Genomic DNA, 20134 nt, shown 5'->3' with positions numbered 1-20134 from the left:
GCAATTAGAATACAGAAATCTATTTGTTCAATTTATCCAAATTAAAATCTCTATGTTTCAATTTCAGGCTTTCAAAGACAAGTGAGAGAGAATAAATGCTGGTGTTCTATCCTGCAGTAGCATTACTACTGCTCTTCCCTTGGTTTGCTCTTCTCAACCCAACATGAAGACTTCTCTTCCCTTGGTTTGCTCTTCTCAACCCAACATGAAGACTGCTCTTCCCTTGGTTTGCTCTTCTCAACCCAACATGAAGACTGCTCTTCCCTTGGTTTGCTCTTCTCAACCCAACATGAAGACATGAAGACTGCTCTTCCCTTGGTTTGCTCTTCTCAACCCAACATGAAGACTGCTCCTCCCTGTCTTCCACCTGTATTCTCAACCCAACATGAAGACATGAAGACTGCTCTTCCCTGTGTTCCCCCTGTATTCTCAACCCAACATGAAGACTGCTCTTCCCTGTGTTCCCCCTGTATTCTCAACCCAACATGAAGACTGCTCTTCTCTGTGTTCCACTGCTCTTCTCTGTGTTCCACTGCTCTTCTCTGTGTTCCACTGCTCTTCCCTGTGTTCCATTGCTCTTCCCTGTGTTCCACCTGTATTGAAGACATGCCCAACCTAAACAGACTGGAATTATTTCAATAGGAGAATCATGATTTTGGTCAACTTTGAACAGACTTTTAAAGTATATACTGTAATTTCAGAATAATGTATTAATAAATGTGTACAAATAAATAGTGAGTACAATACAACTCAAGAGCCATCACTACCATGTACTTTTGTTTTCTTTGTTTCATGTATTATGAAGTGTGTTGTCACAGTAAGGCTTAGAGTAAGCCTACTTGTAAATTAAATATTCTAATAATGAAGCATGCAAAATTATATAGTAACATCATATTTGTGTGAGTACTGACTTATTAGCCGCACCTATGATTAAAACAGGAAATATGCTTTAATGTAGAAGTGTTCAAAATCATCAACATACAAAACATCAGATTGGTCCGGTTGTCTACACTCAACAGATATTTACTAAACATACAACTATAACATACATAACTATAACAGTGCATTGCTTTTTAAGTGATTTACATTTCAGTAGTTCACTGTTTCATCTCAACACTCATTACCTTAACAGTAGTATAATAATCATATTCAATAATAATGTGGTATGTACAGTGCATGATACAGCCCTACCCGCGTACCAAGGAAATCTGATCTGTACCCAATGTGGGACTCATATCTACGACCTTGAGATTTACAGTCTCTGCTACTCATATCAAATTCATCATCATCAATCATATCGTTGTGAAGTTAATAACAGTCATATTCACATACATTGTTATAAAACTATACACAATATTCACATCATATTTATTTATACACAGTTATCAGGTTCACTCAGTCATTATGTAGATGTAAAGTTCCACTTGGATTCATGTCTCAATATCAATTAATTAATTTAAATGTTACTTATCTAAAAACCTCACACACATATCATGTCTCAGATCCTCATTTCCTATTTTTCAGCTGTTTCTTAGTTGTGTTTGAGTTGTGTTTGACCTGAGGCTTTAGAACTTGAATGTCCCTGGCAGGATCCATCACACAGCCATGGTGTTGGTAGTGAGTCAGGAGCCTATTCCACAGAGAGTTGCACCCCAACAGAGCTTTATTACCTGGGGAAGAGGAAGTTGTGTTGAAACCAACAATTGCCAACATCTTTCAAGCTACTGCTAGAATCTGTGAAACCAGTTAATCTGTGTAACATTATCATAGCCAACTATTTATGGCTACAAATCATATTTTGAAAAAGTAATTGAGTGTGCCTTCTTGAGGTTGTTCCAGCTATAGCTAGCCCCTTCAGTATATCACGCCCCGACTGTCAATATAAAGGCAGGGATAGGTGCTGGGATGCTTGAAACCTCTCTAGTTTTGGGTTAAGAAAAAAAACACACATCTGGTCTGACTAGTGCTTGTAAAGTTGGTAGATAATGCACTCAATTTATAATTTGCAAAGAAGTGAAAAACATTATCATCATATTGTAGCCAGCATGTGATTGTTGTCATTAAAAGCAATGTTCCAAATGTGTTTGCACATTGTTACATGTTAAATGTAAAAATAATTGATAGAATAGCATTAGCCACTTGGTAGCATGCTGTGAGCTAGGCAGTAAGTATGAGTATGCACTTTGCTAGGTGGCGATAGATACCAGCACCTTTCTGTGGAATCATACCCTTTTGTGTATATCGCCTGGAATTTCTTTGATTAAAGGGGTGATCCAGGCGCAAACATGCTACTACGGTGCCTTGAGGGCGCTGCCTCGAGGATCAAGATCGCCAACATCTGACTATCTAAATCTGACTTTTCAGATTTTCTCGTGGTGGAATCAAAAGCGAGAGATTTACAAATGACGGAATGGGTCCAGCGTGTGGATGCTGGTCTGCAGGGTAAAGGACCTGTACTTCCTAATAACAAAACCAAGTCAATTGTATTTCCATAGTGTACAAAACTAGTTTGTCTTGCTTCAATGTATGATGATGCTAAGGTGTGTATAAGTGTAAGATTAACCTATCAACAGACCATCATTTATTTTCTCTCAATTGAACCTAGGTTTATACAGTTGTTACCGATGATGCAGAGCCCTTCCTGGGCGCGAGTGATGCCCACATTGACTTGGTTGCGATCCATCATGAAACCAAGCATCTTGATTTGCCAGGATAAGGGTGGTTTTCTGTCAATTTGAGCCTCAGGACAAGAGCGCACCGTGGACACGATCACATAACGCCACTCACTGCCTAAAGGGGAAGAAATTATACACATGCATTTCAGCAAACTTTCCACATCAGGGTGATCAATATTTACATTTTCTAATACATTATTACTTATAATGTCCAATACTGTAAAATTAGAAAAATGTTTTCTCCAACAATAATTCTTGATCCCCAAATTCACAGCCTTAAGCTCTTGGTAAAGGGGCAAGTTATGGTTATGTAAATATTAAAATCCATGTGGCCCTGAAGAGCTGTAAAATTCTATAGTAATTACATAGTAACTAGTGTCAAGTGTGACCTGATGTAGCGACTACTATCAAAGAAGGGTTGCTCAAGAGGCTTTGTGGGCTCGTTACTGTGGCTTGTTCCATGAGTCCATACTTGATTCCGAAATTCAATGTTTATGGTGTTTATTAATGAAATACTAACAAAATGATAGTTGTACAAAAAATAATGGTGAAGCAAAAAGGAAAACGGTCAACAGAACGTATCAGAGCCGACTGAGCCCTTTGTCTGTTTGTATCCCCCCAGGATGTGACATCAATGATCAAAGGTTTAACAAAAGAAAAAACATCCATATATAAGCTGAATAAACATTATGGCTCATACACCTGACTTGCTCTCCGCTTTACCTTGACTTTTAGTGATGGTGCTCACGGTAACGCTAAGGACCGCCCTCTCGCTCGTCTTTGACAGGGTTTCTTTGATCTTGGACACCTGGGCGTTGTACGGCGTTAGGATGGCGATGTCGCTGGCTTTCACCCGCGCCTTCGTGATCAAGAGTGAGGCAATGCGAACCTGGCAAACAAATATTTGCTTCACTGTTAGTATGAAATGTGGATTGACAGTTGCGACGTGCAGCATGCGTTTTTATAGCTCACCACTTGCTCAGCTTCCTCTACGTTGGCCTTTGAGTTTTCGTTTCCTCTTTCGGTGGAGACGACTAGGCTGATTTCCTTTCCTCCAACGTGCCCAAAAAGAATGGGCGTTGGCTTGGCAGACCTGTTGAGCAGGACACTAGCCCTCCGCTGAACCCCCGTTTTGAGACGACCATTGTAGAACTCTATAGAGGGGAACTCGCAGATTTGCTGATGCTGGAAAAAATCATCACACATCATACAGGATTTCATTAGCAGTGGGGCTTTACATTAAAACAAAATCTAAAATGTAAAAATTAGAAAACCAACTATCTTTTAACAAAACCACAAACAATATACAATATAATAACAAATATCAAAACATAAAATAAACATTGAACAGTACAATTTTTCCCAACACATTAGTATCAATCTTATCAAATGCCCTCTTACCATTCTGTACTGGGTGTCAAGCATCAAGGCGTTCTCCATGTAGCGCTCAAACAGAGATTTCTTCATGCCTAGTCTGGCCACCAGATCACAATGGACGATGGGCTGCAGCTGCATATGGTCTCCAAGTAGAACAATCTGGAAGGGATATACTGTACGGTCAACAACACTTTACTTGCTGAAATCTAAATGCTGTTATTTGCATCTTATCACTACAGCCATCAACATTTACAATTATAGTTAATTATAGTGGAATTATAGTTAATTATAGGTAATTATAGTTGAATTATAGTTAATTATAGTTAGCAGTATATTCAGAATCAAGCTATCTACTGCAGTTCATTGTCCTGGTTTACTGAATTGTTTGAAAGAAATTCTAGAAATGTAATATAATCCCTAAGAAAATCATTTTATCCAAAAACAAAATGTTTGAAATCTTCAAATCTGTTTTGCTGTGATACATCAATGACCAGTTCCCTGCTATAACACATTTGTACCTGACTCAGTTATTCCTGCTACTCACCTTTCTAGGCGTGTGGGTAACCAGGGGGATAAGAGCTTCAGGCTCTGTTGCCATGGCGCACTCATCGATGATGATTTGCTGCAAGTCCAGCTTGGAGAGGTTTGGATTTGATGCCGCAGTGCAAGTACAGAGGACCACATCATGTCTCATCAGCTCATGATGCCGAGCTTTGCTCAGGAGGATTTTGTAGCTGCAAAAACAAATGAGAATGCATTTAAAGACAGAGGAAGAACTGCACTCGATCTTCTCACACATGCAATGCACTTGTTTTTAAATATCACACTTTTAAAATACCTTTTAATCTCTTCATCTGAGAGGTGATCTTCCATCGCAATTCTTTCATCAAAAGACAGTATTTCCTTAGAGAATGGATTCTCTGGTTGCCGAATAAGGTGATGCAGTGTGATGGATCTGAAATCAAAGACACACTAAGTATGATTAACTACACTGACACCAGCACATGGCAATATTCATGCTACAAAATTTGATATTGAGATATGAAATTACACAATGAAATATTATCCAGAGAGAGTGTGAGTCTATGCACAATCTGAAAGTGTGTTCAATGCATGAAGGCATTGTGTTTTTAATGTTTCAAACCGTTTTGTTTTCATGGCGACAGTAGCCTACTCTACCAAGCATCCACCGTGACACCCCTACGACCCCCAGGCCATGGGATGAGTGAGTGAGTGAGTGAGTGAGTGAGTGAGTGAGTGAGTGAGTGAGAGAGTGAGTGAGTGAGTGAGTGAGTGAGAGTGAGTGAGTGAGTGAGTGAGTGAGTGAGTGAGTGAGTGATTGAGTGAGTGAGTGAGTGAGAGTGAGAGAGTGAGAGAGTGAGAGAGTGAGAGAGTGAGAGAGTGAGTGAGTGAGTGAGAGAGAGAGAGAGTGAGAGAGTGAGTGAGAGAGTGAGTGAGTGAGTGAGTGAGAGAGTGAGTGAGTGAGAGAGGGAGTGAGTGAGTGAGTGAGTGAGAGATTGAGTGAGTGATAGAGTGAGTGAGTGAGTGAGTGAGTGAGTGAGTGAGAGAGTGAGAGAGTGAGTGAGTGAGTGAGTGAGTGAGTGAGAGAGAGAGTGAGTGATAGAGTGAGTGAGTGAGTGAGTGAGTGAGTGAGTGAGAGAGTGAGAGAGTGAGAGAGTGAGTGAGAGAGTGAGTGAGAGAGTGAGTGAGTGAGTGAGTGAGTGAGTGAGTGAGAGAGTGAGTGAGTGAGAGAGTGAGTGAGTGAGTGAGTGAGTGAGTGAGTGAGAGAGTGAGTGAGTGAGTGAGTGAGAGAGTGAGTGAGTGAGTGAGTGAGTGAGTGAGTGAGTGAGAGAGTGAGTGAGAGAGTGAGAGAGTGAGTGAGTGAGTGAGTGAGTGAGTGAGTGAGAGATTGAGTGAGTGATAGAGTGAGTGAGTGAGTGAGCGAGTGAGAGAGAGAGTGAGTGAGTGAGTGAGTGAGTGAGTGAGTGAGTGAGTGAGTGAGTGAGTGAGTGAGTGAGTGAGCCAGCCTACCGTAGCTCCCTGTTGGGTTTCTCCTCTCTCATGGACCTGCGCGAGAGCTTCAGGGTGCTGCCGGGGTACGGGAACTCCAGCACCTCCATCTGCTCACCGTACACGCGGAGCGGCCTCACCACCTCCTTCAGCTTCAGGAGATGACCTTTGACACAGGATAACACTAGTTATCTGACGTTGTAGTACGCTGTACGCTTATCTGTTTCAGAGTTAGACCTTGCTATAAGACCATGTATGTCCATGAAAGGCAAAAAACAACAACAACAAAACCTAGGCTATATCACAAAACCAGCCATTGTCATCCTACCCTATAGTTGCAAACGGTTATTTTAAGTCAGTATGCAGAAAAAACTCTTTGTGCATTTAATTAGTGTCACCATTTTCCCTGCACTGTATTTGTTTTAATTGTTGTGTTCATTTGGTTCCTTTTGTACTCTTATTTCTGTCTTAATTAACCTACAGTTGTTACTGTGTAATTTTGGCTAAATTGCTTGAAATGTGCTGCAGTATATGAATACAATTATTATTATTATTATTATTATTATTATTATTATTATTATTATTATTAATAGTAGTAGTAGTAGTAGTAGTAGTAGTAGTAGTAGTAGTATAATTATAATAATTATAATTATAAGTATAATTATATCATTATAATTATCATTATCATTATAATAATGATATTATATACTGTAATTGGGTGTGACAGTGCTAACTTTAATAATAATTCAATATGCCATAATTACACTACTCAAGAATGAATAGGTCGGACCATACAGATCATCAAAGCACATAAAGGCACTTACCAGCCACAACATCCACTGCTTTATTGGAGGGCCCACAGTACAGAATGCACCTCCTCTTTGGAGAGCCATCCTCAGCTTTTGCTCTAACAGTGTTTTCTGCACTGTGGTTTTGCTTGAAGAACCAATAAACAAGGTGAACCCCGACAACGGTTTTACCAGTCCCTAAAAATAAGGATTTGTTGTATATATTATTCAGTGATCATAGTTATATACAATTTCACAAAAATATAAATTTGCATTGCATCCCAGTTACCTGGGGGGCCCTGAATAAGGGTGAACTGGTTTTCGAGGGCCTCTCTTAGAGCTCTGGTCTGGCTGAGGTTCAGTTCTGGAAACTTCCCCGAAGACGGCCCTGGGATCTCTAGCCTGGCCGGACTCCTCCAGGCACTTACAGCTACTTTGGAAACAAATAAAAGAAAGGAAACGTAAATGGACTGACCCGTTACTAGGACATTATCACAATGACTGCATTCACTTTTCTTTAGAAATCAGCATGAAATCTGCATGATTTCTGAACTGATACACTAAGAAATTCTCAAGCTGTTTCACCAGCAACTCTGAAAACAATACTAGATATTGGGAACAGACAGTTGTATTAGAAGTGCAGTGTTCTCAAGGGGGTGTATGCAGGTGAATCTACCACAGTTGGGCTTCTTGCCAAGTGCAATGTCCTTCACAAGCTGATTGGCCTGAGTGAGGTCGGTGACCGCATTCTCTTTACGCCTGCAAGTAACATAAACCATTAATTTAATAAACAGATTCATAATCTCCCTTTTGAAAATTAATCATATGTAAGACAACTTACACATCTGGTAGCAGTTTTGGGATCAGTTCCACTGTAAATTTTGTATCCATCCTGTAGACCCCATCAGGAATGTAAACCATGGACCTGTGGTTAATCCGGAAGTCGATCTGGACGTAGGGAAGCTGTTTGGCTTCCTCCTCATCGGTAACCTTTGTGATTATTCCATGAGCAACCCATATGAGAGATGTGACATCTGTGAGATCAATGTTTTGATGGTTCTGTGAAGTGCCCCTGTTCACCATATCCTGGTCTACCATCCGAATACACAGGAAACTGTGTTTCAGATTACAATTCTCAATGGCCCACAGCTCCATCTTCTCCAATGGCATCTGGAAAGATCCACAGAGCTGCTCTTCTGACCTCTTATTCCATGTCAAGCGCACATCCATGATGACAATGCTTTCATTTTCAGCTACAGCATTGGAGGCTGATTCCATCTCACACAATGGTTTCCATATTTTCTGATACTCCATGTATGTGTTGTACGTTTCCTTGGATGGACGGACTGCATATTTGGAGAAACACAGGGTGGGGTTTTTGGAATGATCCAAGCAAATCTCAAACTTATCACGAACAATCAGCATCTGAACGACCGGCACCAACAGTCCTCGCTCGGTGTCTGTGCCCAATTGTACCTCCACTGTCTCACCGGACTTCAATGTCAAGGGCAGTTCAACGAAGTGATCTGGATTGGCTTTGGTACAGGCCTTGTATGTATCTCCTGTCAGACTCTGGCTAGATCTCTCCTGCAGGTTGCTGATGATCTTGAGGTAGTGAAGCATGGCATCCCAGTTTCCTTCCTTGATTGCTGACATCATACATTTCCAAAGATTGGTTGGTATTGCTGTCACTGATGCATTAGGCCCTTGATGCTGCAGTTCAGTGCGGATGTTCTCATTTGTGAAAGAGTAAACTCTCTTCATCCATTTCAGAAGCACAGAGTTGTCTTCCTCGTTGTACCCTGGTTGGTCTGCCAGCTGCATATCCCTGTACATTACTGGGACCAATTGTGGCAGAGAGTTTCGGCTCAATGGAAAACCTAGCTTTAAACTTCTCCCTGCTGGGGAGGCATCCAGGATGAAAGCCGTCTTCCTTGCGTTTTGGTTGTTCAGCTGTGATGCAAGGCTCAAACTGCGAGCGTTCCTTTCATACTTTGACTGCTGGTTAGATTTTTGAGAAAAGATCAGACATGACTGATCAATTTCATGAGGAGTGTATTGAACTGCTTTCTTCTCCAGAACAGAGTGCAGGACCCTTTGTACAATAATGTCCACATATCGGCGAATAGGTGAGGAGGCCCAAGTGTAGCTGTCAAGCTGAAGGTCATAATGTCCAAGTCTAGACAGGTAACATGAGTTGGACCGTAGAACATGTGCTTTATGGATGGACTTCCTGAACTCAATCACCAAAGGCAATAGTTGGGGGTGAATGTCATCAGTTGCTAGTAGGTCCACAATTCTGTTGATATGCTTGTCTTCGCATACCGACTCAAGGAACTTCATGACAGAGGTCAGTATAGCAAATGTTTCTTGTGCCTGGACTGCTTGCCCATGATTACTTTCATGAACACCATCCCTCTGGTTATGGTCAATGTTGGCAATCTGATCCATGCAGTGAGTGAAATGAATGGACAATGGAATGACTGAAGTGAACTTCTCCTTCAGATGGGAAAGCTGCTCATTGGTTGGTTCCTCTTGGCATCTGATTGGAGTGCAGCTCACTGTCTTTGCATCATTCAGCAAGTGGTCTGTGACAGCATGGTTGAACATAACCATGAGTTCTTCCACCATCTTGTGAGACTGTCTCCAGCCAATGACCACATCCTCATCAGGTGACTTGTAGTACCAGTCATCCAGTTTCCTAGCCTTTCTATGAACCTCAGAGAAGTGATATGCAATGGCAAGGCAGCCCTCCAAAGTATTGAATCTTTGCGTGCTATCAGTGGAGTTTTGGAGAATGTTTTCAGCTTCATCATATGAGAGCTTTCGGTCAGAGCGTATCACTGAGAGGGAAAAATGTCTTGCCTTGATGCAGTCATCTCTCTTGTCAATTTCCACCATAAATGATATGGCATTCCGTTCACACCCAGGGAGCAGACTGAACACATCGGTGCTCAGACAACTTGGGAACATGTGAAAAGGCTCTTTTCCAGGCGGATAAAATGTTGTTCCTTTTTGTTGTGCATATTTGTCCATCGGGCAGTCCTTGGTCACAAGGCTTGCAACATCAGCAATGTGAACTCCGATTTCATAGCATTTGCCTAAATCTCTCACACTAATTGCATCGTCAAGATCCTTAGAATGTGCAGGGTCAACTGTGAAGGTTATAAATTCTCTATAATCCATCCGATTTCCTACATCTGCTTGAAGATCCTTGAATGTTTTCATATCTTCCTCAACAGATGATGGTAGACCTCTTTGTAACTGATACTCTATATCCAATACTTCCAGCCCAGAATCTAGCGATGTTACTTTAGGAAGGACTTTTACAACAACTCCCAAGGGGTATTGGCAGTCTTCACGCCACTTTAAAACTTTGACAACAAACAGATTGTTTCTTTTCAACTCTTCATTTATCTTCTCAAACCTCTCCACTCTCCAACACTGATCTTCAAATCTACGAACTGCAATGTGGTTTGGCTTGTCCTTCCAAGCAAGTGTGAAAATCTTGGAGGTGATTTTGTTGATGGGGATCATCACCTGGTTATCATGGTCATCAATGTTACATACAAAAACCTTGGAAGCAAAGTCTGAATTCATCACGCTTAAAACCTTTCCACTGGGAGGACGGCATCCATTGTTCAGCATCTGCACAAGAACCTGATCTCCAGAGAAAGAATGTGCGAAATTCATTCTTCCTTTGATCTCAATACGGAGGGAGGGCTCATCTATGGGTACAGCATATCCTGAAAAAAACGATTCCTTAATTAAGGTACAGTGTTTGTAGTTACTTGGATCACTCTGTAATAAGTCAGGATCCAAAGCATAGCTTTCTTGTCTTCTTTCCAGTTCATGTCTGTCCACGTTGCTGACGATTTGCTCTCCCTGGAAGATGTCCAACAGACCCTCAGCTGTTACATCTACTCTAACATCTTTATCTTCATCAAGAAGCTCCTTCAGTATCGGGTCATCGATGTCAGGTATCTCAGATGTTGATGACTCACTATCACTGTTGTCTTTGTCATCTTTCATGAATCGTGGAACCTCACTTATATCTTGTTTCAAGAAGTCTTCTGTAAGGGTGGGAGGGTGTGCACTTTGTTTGTTGATGCAGTGGACGATGTAGCTTTTCCATATCTTCGAGCTCTTCCCAAAGTAGCAAAGAGCAGCAGCATCTCCAACCACAACAACCTGGGATTGTGCCCTGGTCATGGCCGTGTTCAGCACTCGGACATCATTGAAGAATTCTAGACAAGGTGAGTAAAGAGCAAGACTGTTCCGGGTCTGAATAGCTGTCATCACTATGACCCTGAACTGTTTGCCTGTCAAGAAATGAGAATAACATATATAAAAAAAAATCCTATACAAAAATTGCATTGTTAAATCTTAAAGATGTCATTTAAAGTTGCTGAACAGAATATCACTGTTTAATACTAACTTATAGTTCTGCTTTTAGTTTTCACAAACCAAAAAAGGTTCCAACATTGTATACAGCATTTGCAATCACATGCCATATGCATGTGTACCACATCACTCAACCTCATTGGATACAAAAGTATCTCAAACAATGATGACTGGATGCGCTGAATAGAATGCCAATCCCATTAGCGTTCCGCAGACCCTTTATAACGGATCCGTTACCATGTATACCAGTGACCCCTTGGCTCCACTGTAGCCGTCAACTTCAGCGTCAACCATCACCCATCAGACGCTAAGGAAATGATTCCACTATAATTAATGACAGAGGCTCCTCTGTAGCAGTTGCATCATGTTCGACGCCAGCATCCAACGACAATTGGCAAGGTTAATTTCTTGATTTTTGACAGTAGAATGTCGAAAGAAGGTTGAAGCTGACAGCCGCAGTGGAGCCTAGAACCACTACTGTGTATCGATTACTGTGTAATTGGTCCCAATTTTGTAACATACTGTAGATAATGCTTCAAAAAGTCCTAAACTTCACCACACAAAAATGTATATCTACAGTATCTATCTATCTCTCTATCTGAATCTATAAATCAAATATCATCGATTAAATCCACGACCCATACAGCACACCTTGACCTGTATATAAGGTGTGAGGTTAGACACCATCTCAGTAATTCCCAAATTGGTTTAATTATTGTGATTGATACTAGCACTTTTAGAGGAATGTCCAATTTGGTTGTTTCATCAGTCTTGGTTCAAATGTGTCAAACTAAATCGTAAAAAACTGAGAAGAAATATGCATACATCCAAAGCATTGTATTTTAAATACCTTGAACATTTGCAATATTTTCCACAGTCACTTGATGAAGCTGTCTTCTCCGAAACTCTTTTCTTATCAATGAGACCTAAGGTACCAATAAACAAAACAAAAACATTACACATCAATATGACCCAAATTCCTATACATTTTCTTTCTTAAATACTTTCATTTTCTGTGAAAGATGTGTTATCATGGTTGACAAACGTACCTGACATCCTTCTGATAAAACACAAATTGAGCTTGGATCCGGAGGTCCCCAGGTGGGTGGCCAGTCTCTGAGAAGATTTTCCACTATTTCAACCACACTTTTAACTTCCTCTGGATTGAACCATGACATCGACGGGCTGTCCAGATGGCATTCTCCTCTGACATGATGGAACCTCAGAGAATGGTAGCTTGGGTGATCTGGAACATTTCCAACTGCCTTGATGGCATCACTCTTGCCAACATAGAAGTGAGTGGACACAAATTCCACAATTTCTTTTGTGGAGCGATAGTTCTCATTGAAAATGATTCTGCACTTAAGAGCTGCAGCACAAGTTTTCCCTTGATAGTAGTGGAACAGGCGGTTCAGCAGAGTGTGATTGGAGCGCTGGTGGTCTTCCACTGAGAAAAGCTTTGGTCCCATCTGCATGTGATCGCCAGCTAAAACCACTTGGGTGTTTGGTCCTGCCAGACCAAGGGGCATCAGGGCCTCACATTCCAGCATCTGGGAAGCTTCGTCAATCAAAATGTGGGTGAAGTAGCCATTGGGGAGCTTCAAATCGTGGAGGAGTCTGGCCACTGCAGCGGTTGTTATGACCACCCTATGGGAGTCTACTAATTCTTTATCAGGGAAAGAGAAGGTTCGTCTGTCTTTGGAGATATGACAATACTGCAAGGTGATTTCGTCTGTGGATTTTATAGATGCTTCTTCTGCCTTTATTCTGAGAGGTTTAAGTTCAAGGTGGCCAGAGCTGACAGCATGATGGAAATGACTTTTCACATACAAATCTGCAGAGCTGAAAAACAACAGAATATAAGCTCTTCTGTCTCCACATAAATAAACCATAAACTCTAAACATATCCTGAAAGTGCCTGTGCCTTTATGCAACTGTAGATTTCAAAACTCCTAGAATGATGATAAACCTTGGATTGCACAAATCCCACACCAACAACTTTTGAAAGTTTGACTGTTATTTCGTCAGGGGGAGAGTTGTGACATAAGGTCCAGTGGACTCCAGTAAAAAGTATTTTTTCATTGACAGTTTGTATGCAATAAACCATGCAGTAAAAAAAATACCTGTTTGTATGGGTGCAGATCAATACTCTGGTGTCAGATTGCTGAACAAGCTCTTTGGTTGCTGTAGCAAGAGTCCAGGTTTTCCCTGTTCCGAATGGTCCATATATGAGAAGTGGCACTTTGCTTCCTCTTCCATCTGTTTCTCCAACAATTACCTCCATTGCTGCTTGCTGCTTCTGATTGAGTCCAAGTTCTGGTCTTGGCTTTGTGCACACCGGGACACTGCAGTTGCCGAGGTCTGGTAACACTGTCTCTGTGTCTGGAAGGAGGTCTACTGCTTTGTGCATCTCACAGAATTTAAGACGATTCAGTTTGAACTGAACCTCCATTTCATCTTTGCTTTGGAGATTAAGCTCAGAGCAACATCTCTTGGAAAGTTGAAGGTGCATTTTATTCTCGCTGGAAGTGTCTCGAAGGATGATAGCTTCGTAGACCTTGAAGCTTTGCTCAGCTGAAGATACTGGTGCTACAAGAGCTGAATGGACATCCTGTTTGAGCACAGAGCCCTCTGGGGTGTCTGGAGTGAGAGAATAAGGCGTTGAGATGGCACCAAACAGTTGTCCCTGCGGGGCAATCTTCAACCCAAACTGAAGGTCAGTCAAGATGTCTGTCATGGTAACAGGACCTTGAACGCTGAGTCTGGAATATAGAACAAAAGCCTTATAAATGTATTTAAAGTTGTGGGGGGATTTCAGGGTTCTGTCATGTGGTATACATGGCCATCTGAAGGCTTCAGGTTAGGGCTCGTCCAAGACATATCACGCTAATGAATATACAACACAATGGGCCAGACCTAATGGCAAGCAATGGCCATATTCTGACACAGCAACAGCCCCCTCTTAATTTCTCAATTCACATTCAGGACTAGGCTCTCTTTCAGAGAAAGAGCAGGGAAACACAGCCAGGGTGCAGAGAGAGAATCAAGACTAGGTGCTATCCAGCCAGCTTCAAAGCAGAAATGAAAATCAATCATGCAGTCCGGATAAATACATGTATGTACAAACTATTCATGAGGGGGGGGGGCTATTAATTCTCAACTCAACTCAAGTTAATGAGGGGGGTGGGCTGTTCATGAGGGGGGGGCTATTCGGCAATTCACCTCCATTAATTTGGACTTGTGAGTCAAGAGCCAAAATGTCAGTTTTGGATGGATAGATGGATAGATAGAACATGCAGAACAACCACAACAGCTCAGAAAGTTAACAGAGAACATCAAGAACTGGAGTTACTTTCATTACCTTGAAACTACCTCGTCCTCTGCCTGCTCCTCGTTGTACAGGAAGTTGTGCATTCTTTCCTTGTAGTTCTTGTGATTCATAGGTGTGCTGGCATCATCAAGGGGTTTAAACACATTTATCTGTGGAGGCTTGTACTCTTTTAGAAGCTGTTTCTCCGCCTCTGTTTCGGGAAAACATGGAATGATCTCCCTGTTTCCCCGATGCCAACGTTCAAAGTTTTGAGAAGGATGTCTCTCTGTTGGCTCCATCTCTAGCTGAGGGTCAGACTGATCTCCTACTCTAACCTTGAGTTTCTGTAGGAGCACTGGTCTGGTGTCAAAGTCAAACACCAACCACTGCTCATAAAGGCCAGGGTATTCTGACTTGAAGGTCACAGTGATGTCATAGGTCATGTCCTCTGTGTTGTAGAACGGTTCACTGGTGGAGTAAGTGCAGGGCTCGAGGTTTATGTCAGCCAATGAGAAAGTGGCTCCAGGCTCTTGCTTCAACAAGGCGACCTCCACCAGGGCCTTCTGAAAGAAGTAACATTTGGTAAATACTGCTGAATCTTACTTTAAAAAACTTTAAACATCTGATTTATGAGAATACATTGCTGTTAACTTACCTCAGATTGTATTTTGAACTGCCATTTCAGTGGCACATTTTCCCTTTGACCAAAGATCGTCAGTTCTTTGTTGCAGCTAACAGTAACGCCAGGCACCATCTCCGACATCTATGAGGCACAATAATAGTTACATATAATTATTGGAATGTTCCGCGCTAACATATATTTGAAGGTTGAAAAATACTATACGTACAATAAGCGCTTCGTTCGTGCTGTCTCTGTATTCTCTCAGGAGACCGTCCTGGTAGGAGAGTAAGCCCTGCTCTTCGGCAGCAGCAGCTGTCTTTTGTACCAGTTTGTCTTGCTTGCGCCATTCTGTGAGTTCCTCCAGCGAGTGAGCATCAACACACCTGCTGCCAAGCTCACATGTCGAGGCCCTACGGAAGGTTTTATATTGTTATATAGAAGTGATGTCCAGTCAGGCAGTGCAGTCCTCTAGTCTGGAGAAGGTCTAATATACAGAAGGTTATTGCATCTAGCACAGCAGAAACTCAGGGCTTTCAGTGAACTGGACCTGTACTAATATAATACCTGTACCTGTACTTATATAATACCTGTACCTGTACTAATATAATACCTGTACTTAATGCTTTCAGTGTGCTGTATCTGTACTAATATAATACCTGTACTTAATGCTTTCAGTGTGCTGTATCTGTACTAATATAATACCTGTACCTGTACTAATATAATACCTGTACCTGTACTAATATAATACCTGTACCTGTACTAATATAATACCTGTACCTGTACTAATATAATACCTGTACTTAATGCTTTCAGTGTGCTGTATCTGTACTAATATAATACCTGTACCTGCACTAACATAATACCTGTACTAATATAATACCTGTACTAATATAATACCTGTACTAACATAATACCTGTACTAATATAATACCTGTACTAACATAATACCTGTACTAACATAATACCTGTACTAATATAATACCTGTACTAATATAATACATGTACCTGTACTAATATAATATCTGTACTAATATAATACCTGTACCTGTACTAATATAATACCTGTACTAATATAATACCTGTACTAAATGCTTTTAGTCTACTATACCTGTACTAATATAATACCAGTACCAGTACATTTTCTTGGTACATCACACTGCCAGATTTACCTTAAATATACTACAGTATATATTATTCTATATACATTAAGTGAGGTTCTAATGGCATAAACTAGTGTACCTTTCGCATAATTTGTAGGTTTGGTTAATTTGAGGTGGGTCTCTGTGCTTCCATGTCCTTGTCCTGGCACCGTGCCACAGCATCATCTTGCTGTGATCCAGCGTATTGCAGTGGTTCATTAAGCCTCCTCTTGAGGAGAACTCTAGTTTGCAGGCTTGGCAGTTGAACTGCAGTGTTGGAGATGGAGAGGTTCGCACCTTGAGCGGCTGTTTCTGGATGGTCTTCAGCAGCGATGATCGCTCAAACCCCTCCGTGTTCTCTGCGGTCCAAACGGCGATCTCCAGCGGACTGTGTGCGAACCAGCAGCGTTGTGCACCGTGCACGCATGGCTCCCCCTTCTCAAGATGCTTGCAGTACTGCCATGAGCTGATATTCTTTTGGGGCCGAGGCCTGACTTCTGTATATGTTCGCTTGTCACACAGATGAACCAGTGTTGGCTTCCAGTGATGCCTGGAGGGTAGCGATGAGGCGCACGTTTGAGTGTTGCCCTTCCGGAAAACCTTCTGAGGTGTGCCGTGAAAACACGTCTCGCAGACCTCCATGAACTGACCTGGGAACTGCTGTTGAATTCTCTCCTTCAGGATGTGCTGGTTGACAGGGGCTGGCTTTTTAGGTGGAAATCCCCTCTCTGCCTTTATCCAGGTGATGAGCTCAGAATGACGACGCCCGGCTTGCTTCAGAAAGTTCCACACTACTGCTTCCTCTGAGCTTTTGGCGAAGGTGCAGCGACTGTGCATGGCGCATCCCTGTCCCTCTTTATAGTATGTGCACACTAAATACTTCTCAGGTTTGTGAAACGGTGGAAGATCAGATACACGCCTCCATTGAGTTCCCCCCTCCCTCTTCTTGGCAAGGAGGATATCTCCTGGACAATCTTGCAGGTGATTGTTCAGGGCGACCTCTGATCTCTGCTCACAGCAGAAGTCACAGCCAACATTGAACTCATGTGTCTCTTGCAAGGGACGAGGGACGTTGTAGAACGGTTCACTGGTGGAGTAAGTGCAGGGCTCGAGGTTTATGTCAGCCAATGAGAAAGTGGCTCCAGGCTCTTGCTTCAACAAGGCGACCTCCACCAGGGCCTTCTGAAAGAAGTAACATTTGGTAAATACTGCTGAATCTTACTTTAAAAAACTTTAAAGATCTGATTTATGAGAAAACATTGCTGTTAACTTACCTCAGATTGTATTTTGAACTGCCATTTCAGTGGCACATGTTCCCTTTGACCAAAGATCGTCAGTTCTTTTTTGCAGCTAACAGTAACGCCAGGCACCATCCCCGACATCTATGAGGCACAATAATAGTTACATATAATTAATGGAATGTTCCGCGCTAACATATATTTGAAGGTTGAAAAATACTATACGTACAATAAGCGCTTCGTTCGTGCTGTCTCTGTATTCTCTCAGGAGACCGTCCTGGTAGGAGAGTAAGCCCTGCTCTTCGGCAGCAGCAGCTGTCTTTTGTACCAGTTTGTCTTGCTTGCGCCATTCTGTGAGTTCCTCCAGCGAGTGAGCATCAACACACCTGCTGCCAAGCTCACATGTCGAGGCCCTACGGAAGGTTTTATATTGTTATATAGAAGTGATGTGCAGTCAGGCAGTGCAGTCCTCTAGTCTGGAGAAGGTCTAATATACAGAAGGTTATTGCATCTAGCACAGCAGAAACTCAGGGCTTTCAGTGAACTGGACCTGTACTAATATAATACCTGTACCTGTACTAATATAATACCTGTACCTGTACTAATATAATACCTGTACTTAATGCTTTCAGTGTGCTGTATCTGTACTAATATAATACCTGTACCTGCACTAACATAATACCTGTACTAATATAATACCTGTACTAATATAATACCTGTACTAACATAATTCCTGTACTAATATAATACCTGTACTAACATAATACCTGTACTAATATAATACATGTACTAATATAATACCTGTACTAACATAATACCTGAACTAATATAATACCTGTACTAATATAATACATGTACCTGTACTAATATAATACCTGTACTAATATAATACCTGTACCTGTACTAATATAATACCTGTACTAATATAATACCTGTACTAAATGCTTTTAGTCTACTATACCTGTACTAATATAATACCAGTACCAGTACATTTTCTTGGTACATCACACTGCCAGATTTACCTTAAATATACTACAGTATATATTATTCTATATACATTAAGTGAGGTTCTAATGGCATAAACTAGTGTACCTTTCGCATAATTTGTAGGTTTGGTTAATTTGAGGTGGGTCTCTGTGCTTCCATGTCCTTGTCCTGGCACCGTGCCACAGCATCATCTTGCTGTGATCCAGCGTATTGCAGTGGTTCATTAAGCCTCCTCTTGAGGAGAACTCTAGTTTGCAGGCTTGGCAGTTGAACTGCAGTGTTGGAGATGGAGAGGTTCGCACCTTGAGCGGCTGTTTCTGGATGGTCTTCAGCAGCGATGATCGCTCAAACCCCTCCGTGCTCTCTGCGGTCCAAATGGCGATCTCCAGCGGACTGTGTGCGAACCAGCAGCGTTGTGCACCGTGCACGCATGGCTCCCCCTTCTCAAGATGCTTGCAGTACTGCCATGAGCTGATATTCTTTTGGGGCCGAGGCCTGACTTCTGTATATGTTCGCTTGTCACACAGATGAACCAGTGTTGGCTTCCAGTGATGCCTGGAGGGTAGCGATGAGGCGCACGTTTGAGTGTTGCCCTTCCGGAAAACCTTCTGAGGTGTGCCGTGAAAACACGTCTCGCAGACCTCCATGAACTGACCTGGGAACTGCTGTTGAATTCTCTCCCTCAGGATGTGCTGGTTGACAGGGGCTGGCTTTTTAGGTGGAAATCCCCTCTCTGCCTTTATCCAGGTGATGAGCTCAGAATGACGACGCCCGGCTTGCTTCAGAAAGTTCCACACTACTGCTTCCTCTGAGCTTTTGGCGAAGGTGCAGCGACCGTGCATGGCGCATCCCTGTCCCTCTTTATAGTATGTGCACACTAAATACTTCTCAGGTTTGGGAAACGGTGGAAGATCAGATACACGCCTCCATTGAGTTCCCCCCTCCCTCTTCTTGGCAAGGAGCATATCTCCTGGACAATCTTGCACGTGATTGTTCAGGGCGACCTCTGATTTCTGCTCACAGCAGAAGTCACAGCCAACATGGAACTCATGTGTCTCTTGCAAGGGACAGAACTGTGCATTGGGTCCATCAGGTGGGTGCATATTAGCCATGGCCATAGGATTGATGATTTCTCTGAAATAAAAACAGTGAAAACATTTGTAGATATGTTAATCACAAAGACTAGTTCTGATACCCGTTGGAGCACTATGGACACCAACTAAATACTGTACATCTGCTATCACTCCATCTTAGCCCATTCAATTAACTTAGTTGCTACCCGTTGGAGCAATCAGTAATTGTCCATTTAGTCCATTATATGCCCGTCTCCCCCCAGAACATAGCGGACATGTTGTGCTTAGTAAGTCCCGTCTGAATGATAGCTTGGTTTGGCTATTGTTTGCCAGCTAGCTAGCTACTACTATTGGGTGGAGAATAGAACACACTAATGTTGGGCAAAACTGAGCAACGGCAAAATAATTCTAGAGTAGGCTGGTGTGAGGTAATAGGTCAGTGTTTGTATCAGGACTGGTGTGAGGTAATAGTTGAGTGTTTGTATCAGGGCTGGTGTGAGGTAATAGTTGA

General features: G+C 42.1%; 1 protein-coding gene across 1 annotated transcript; it reads right to left on the bottom strand.

The window, feature by feature from the left end:
* Window positions 1-1506: 1506 nt before the first annotated feature.
* helz2a (helicase with zinc finger 2a) lies at window positions 1507-19392 on the bottom strand (the record flags this gene model as incomplete). Its single annotated transcript, XM_084445682.1, has 20 exons — window positions 1507-1670; window positions 2623-2790; window positions 3399-3564; window positions 3648-3860; window positions 4077-4211; window positions 4597-4786; window positions 4891-5007; window positions 6084-6228; window positions 6887-7048; window positions 7140-7280; window positions 7527-7609; window positions 7692-11172; window positions 12105-12180; window positions 12304-13096; window positions 13378-14016; window positions 14616-15127; window positions 15220-15327; window positions 15413-15596; window positions 16426-17507; window positions 18853-19392. 20 exons carry the CDS (start codon window positions 19390-19392, stop codon window positions 1507-1509), a joined length of 9099 nt encoding a protein of 3032 aa, XP_084301808.1.
* Window positions 19393-20134: the final 742 nt, after the last annotated feature.

The sequence above is a fragment of the Borostomias antarcticus genome, assembly GCF_949987555.1.
Source record: "Borostomias antarcticus genome assembly, chromosome: 11".
Lineage (NCBI taxonomy): Eukaryota > Metazoa > Chordata > Actinopteri > Stomiiformes > Stomiidae > Borostomias > Borostomias antarcticus.
The sequence above is the reverse complement of the archived record's forward strand: the minus strand, read 5'-3'. Positions and strand labels throughout refer to the sequence as shown.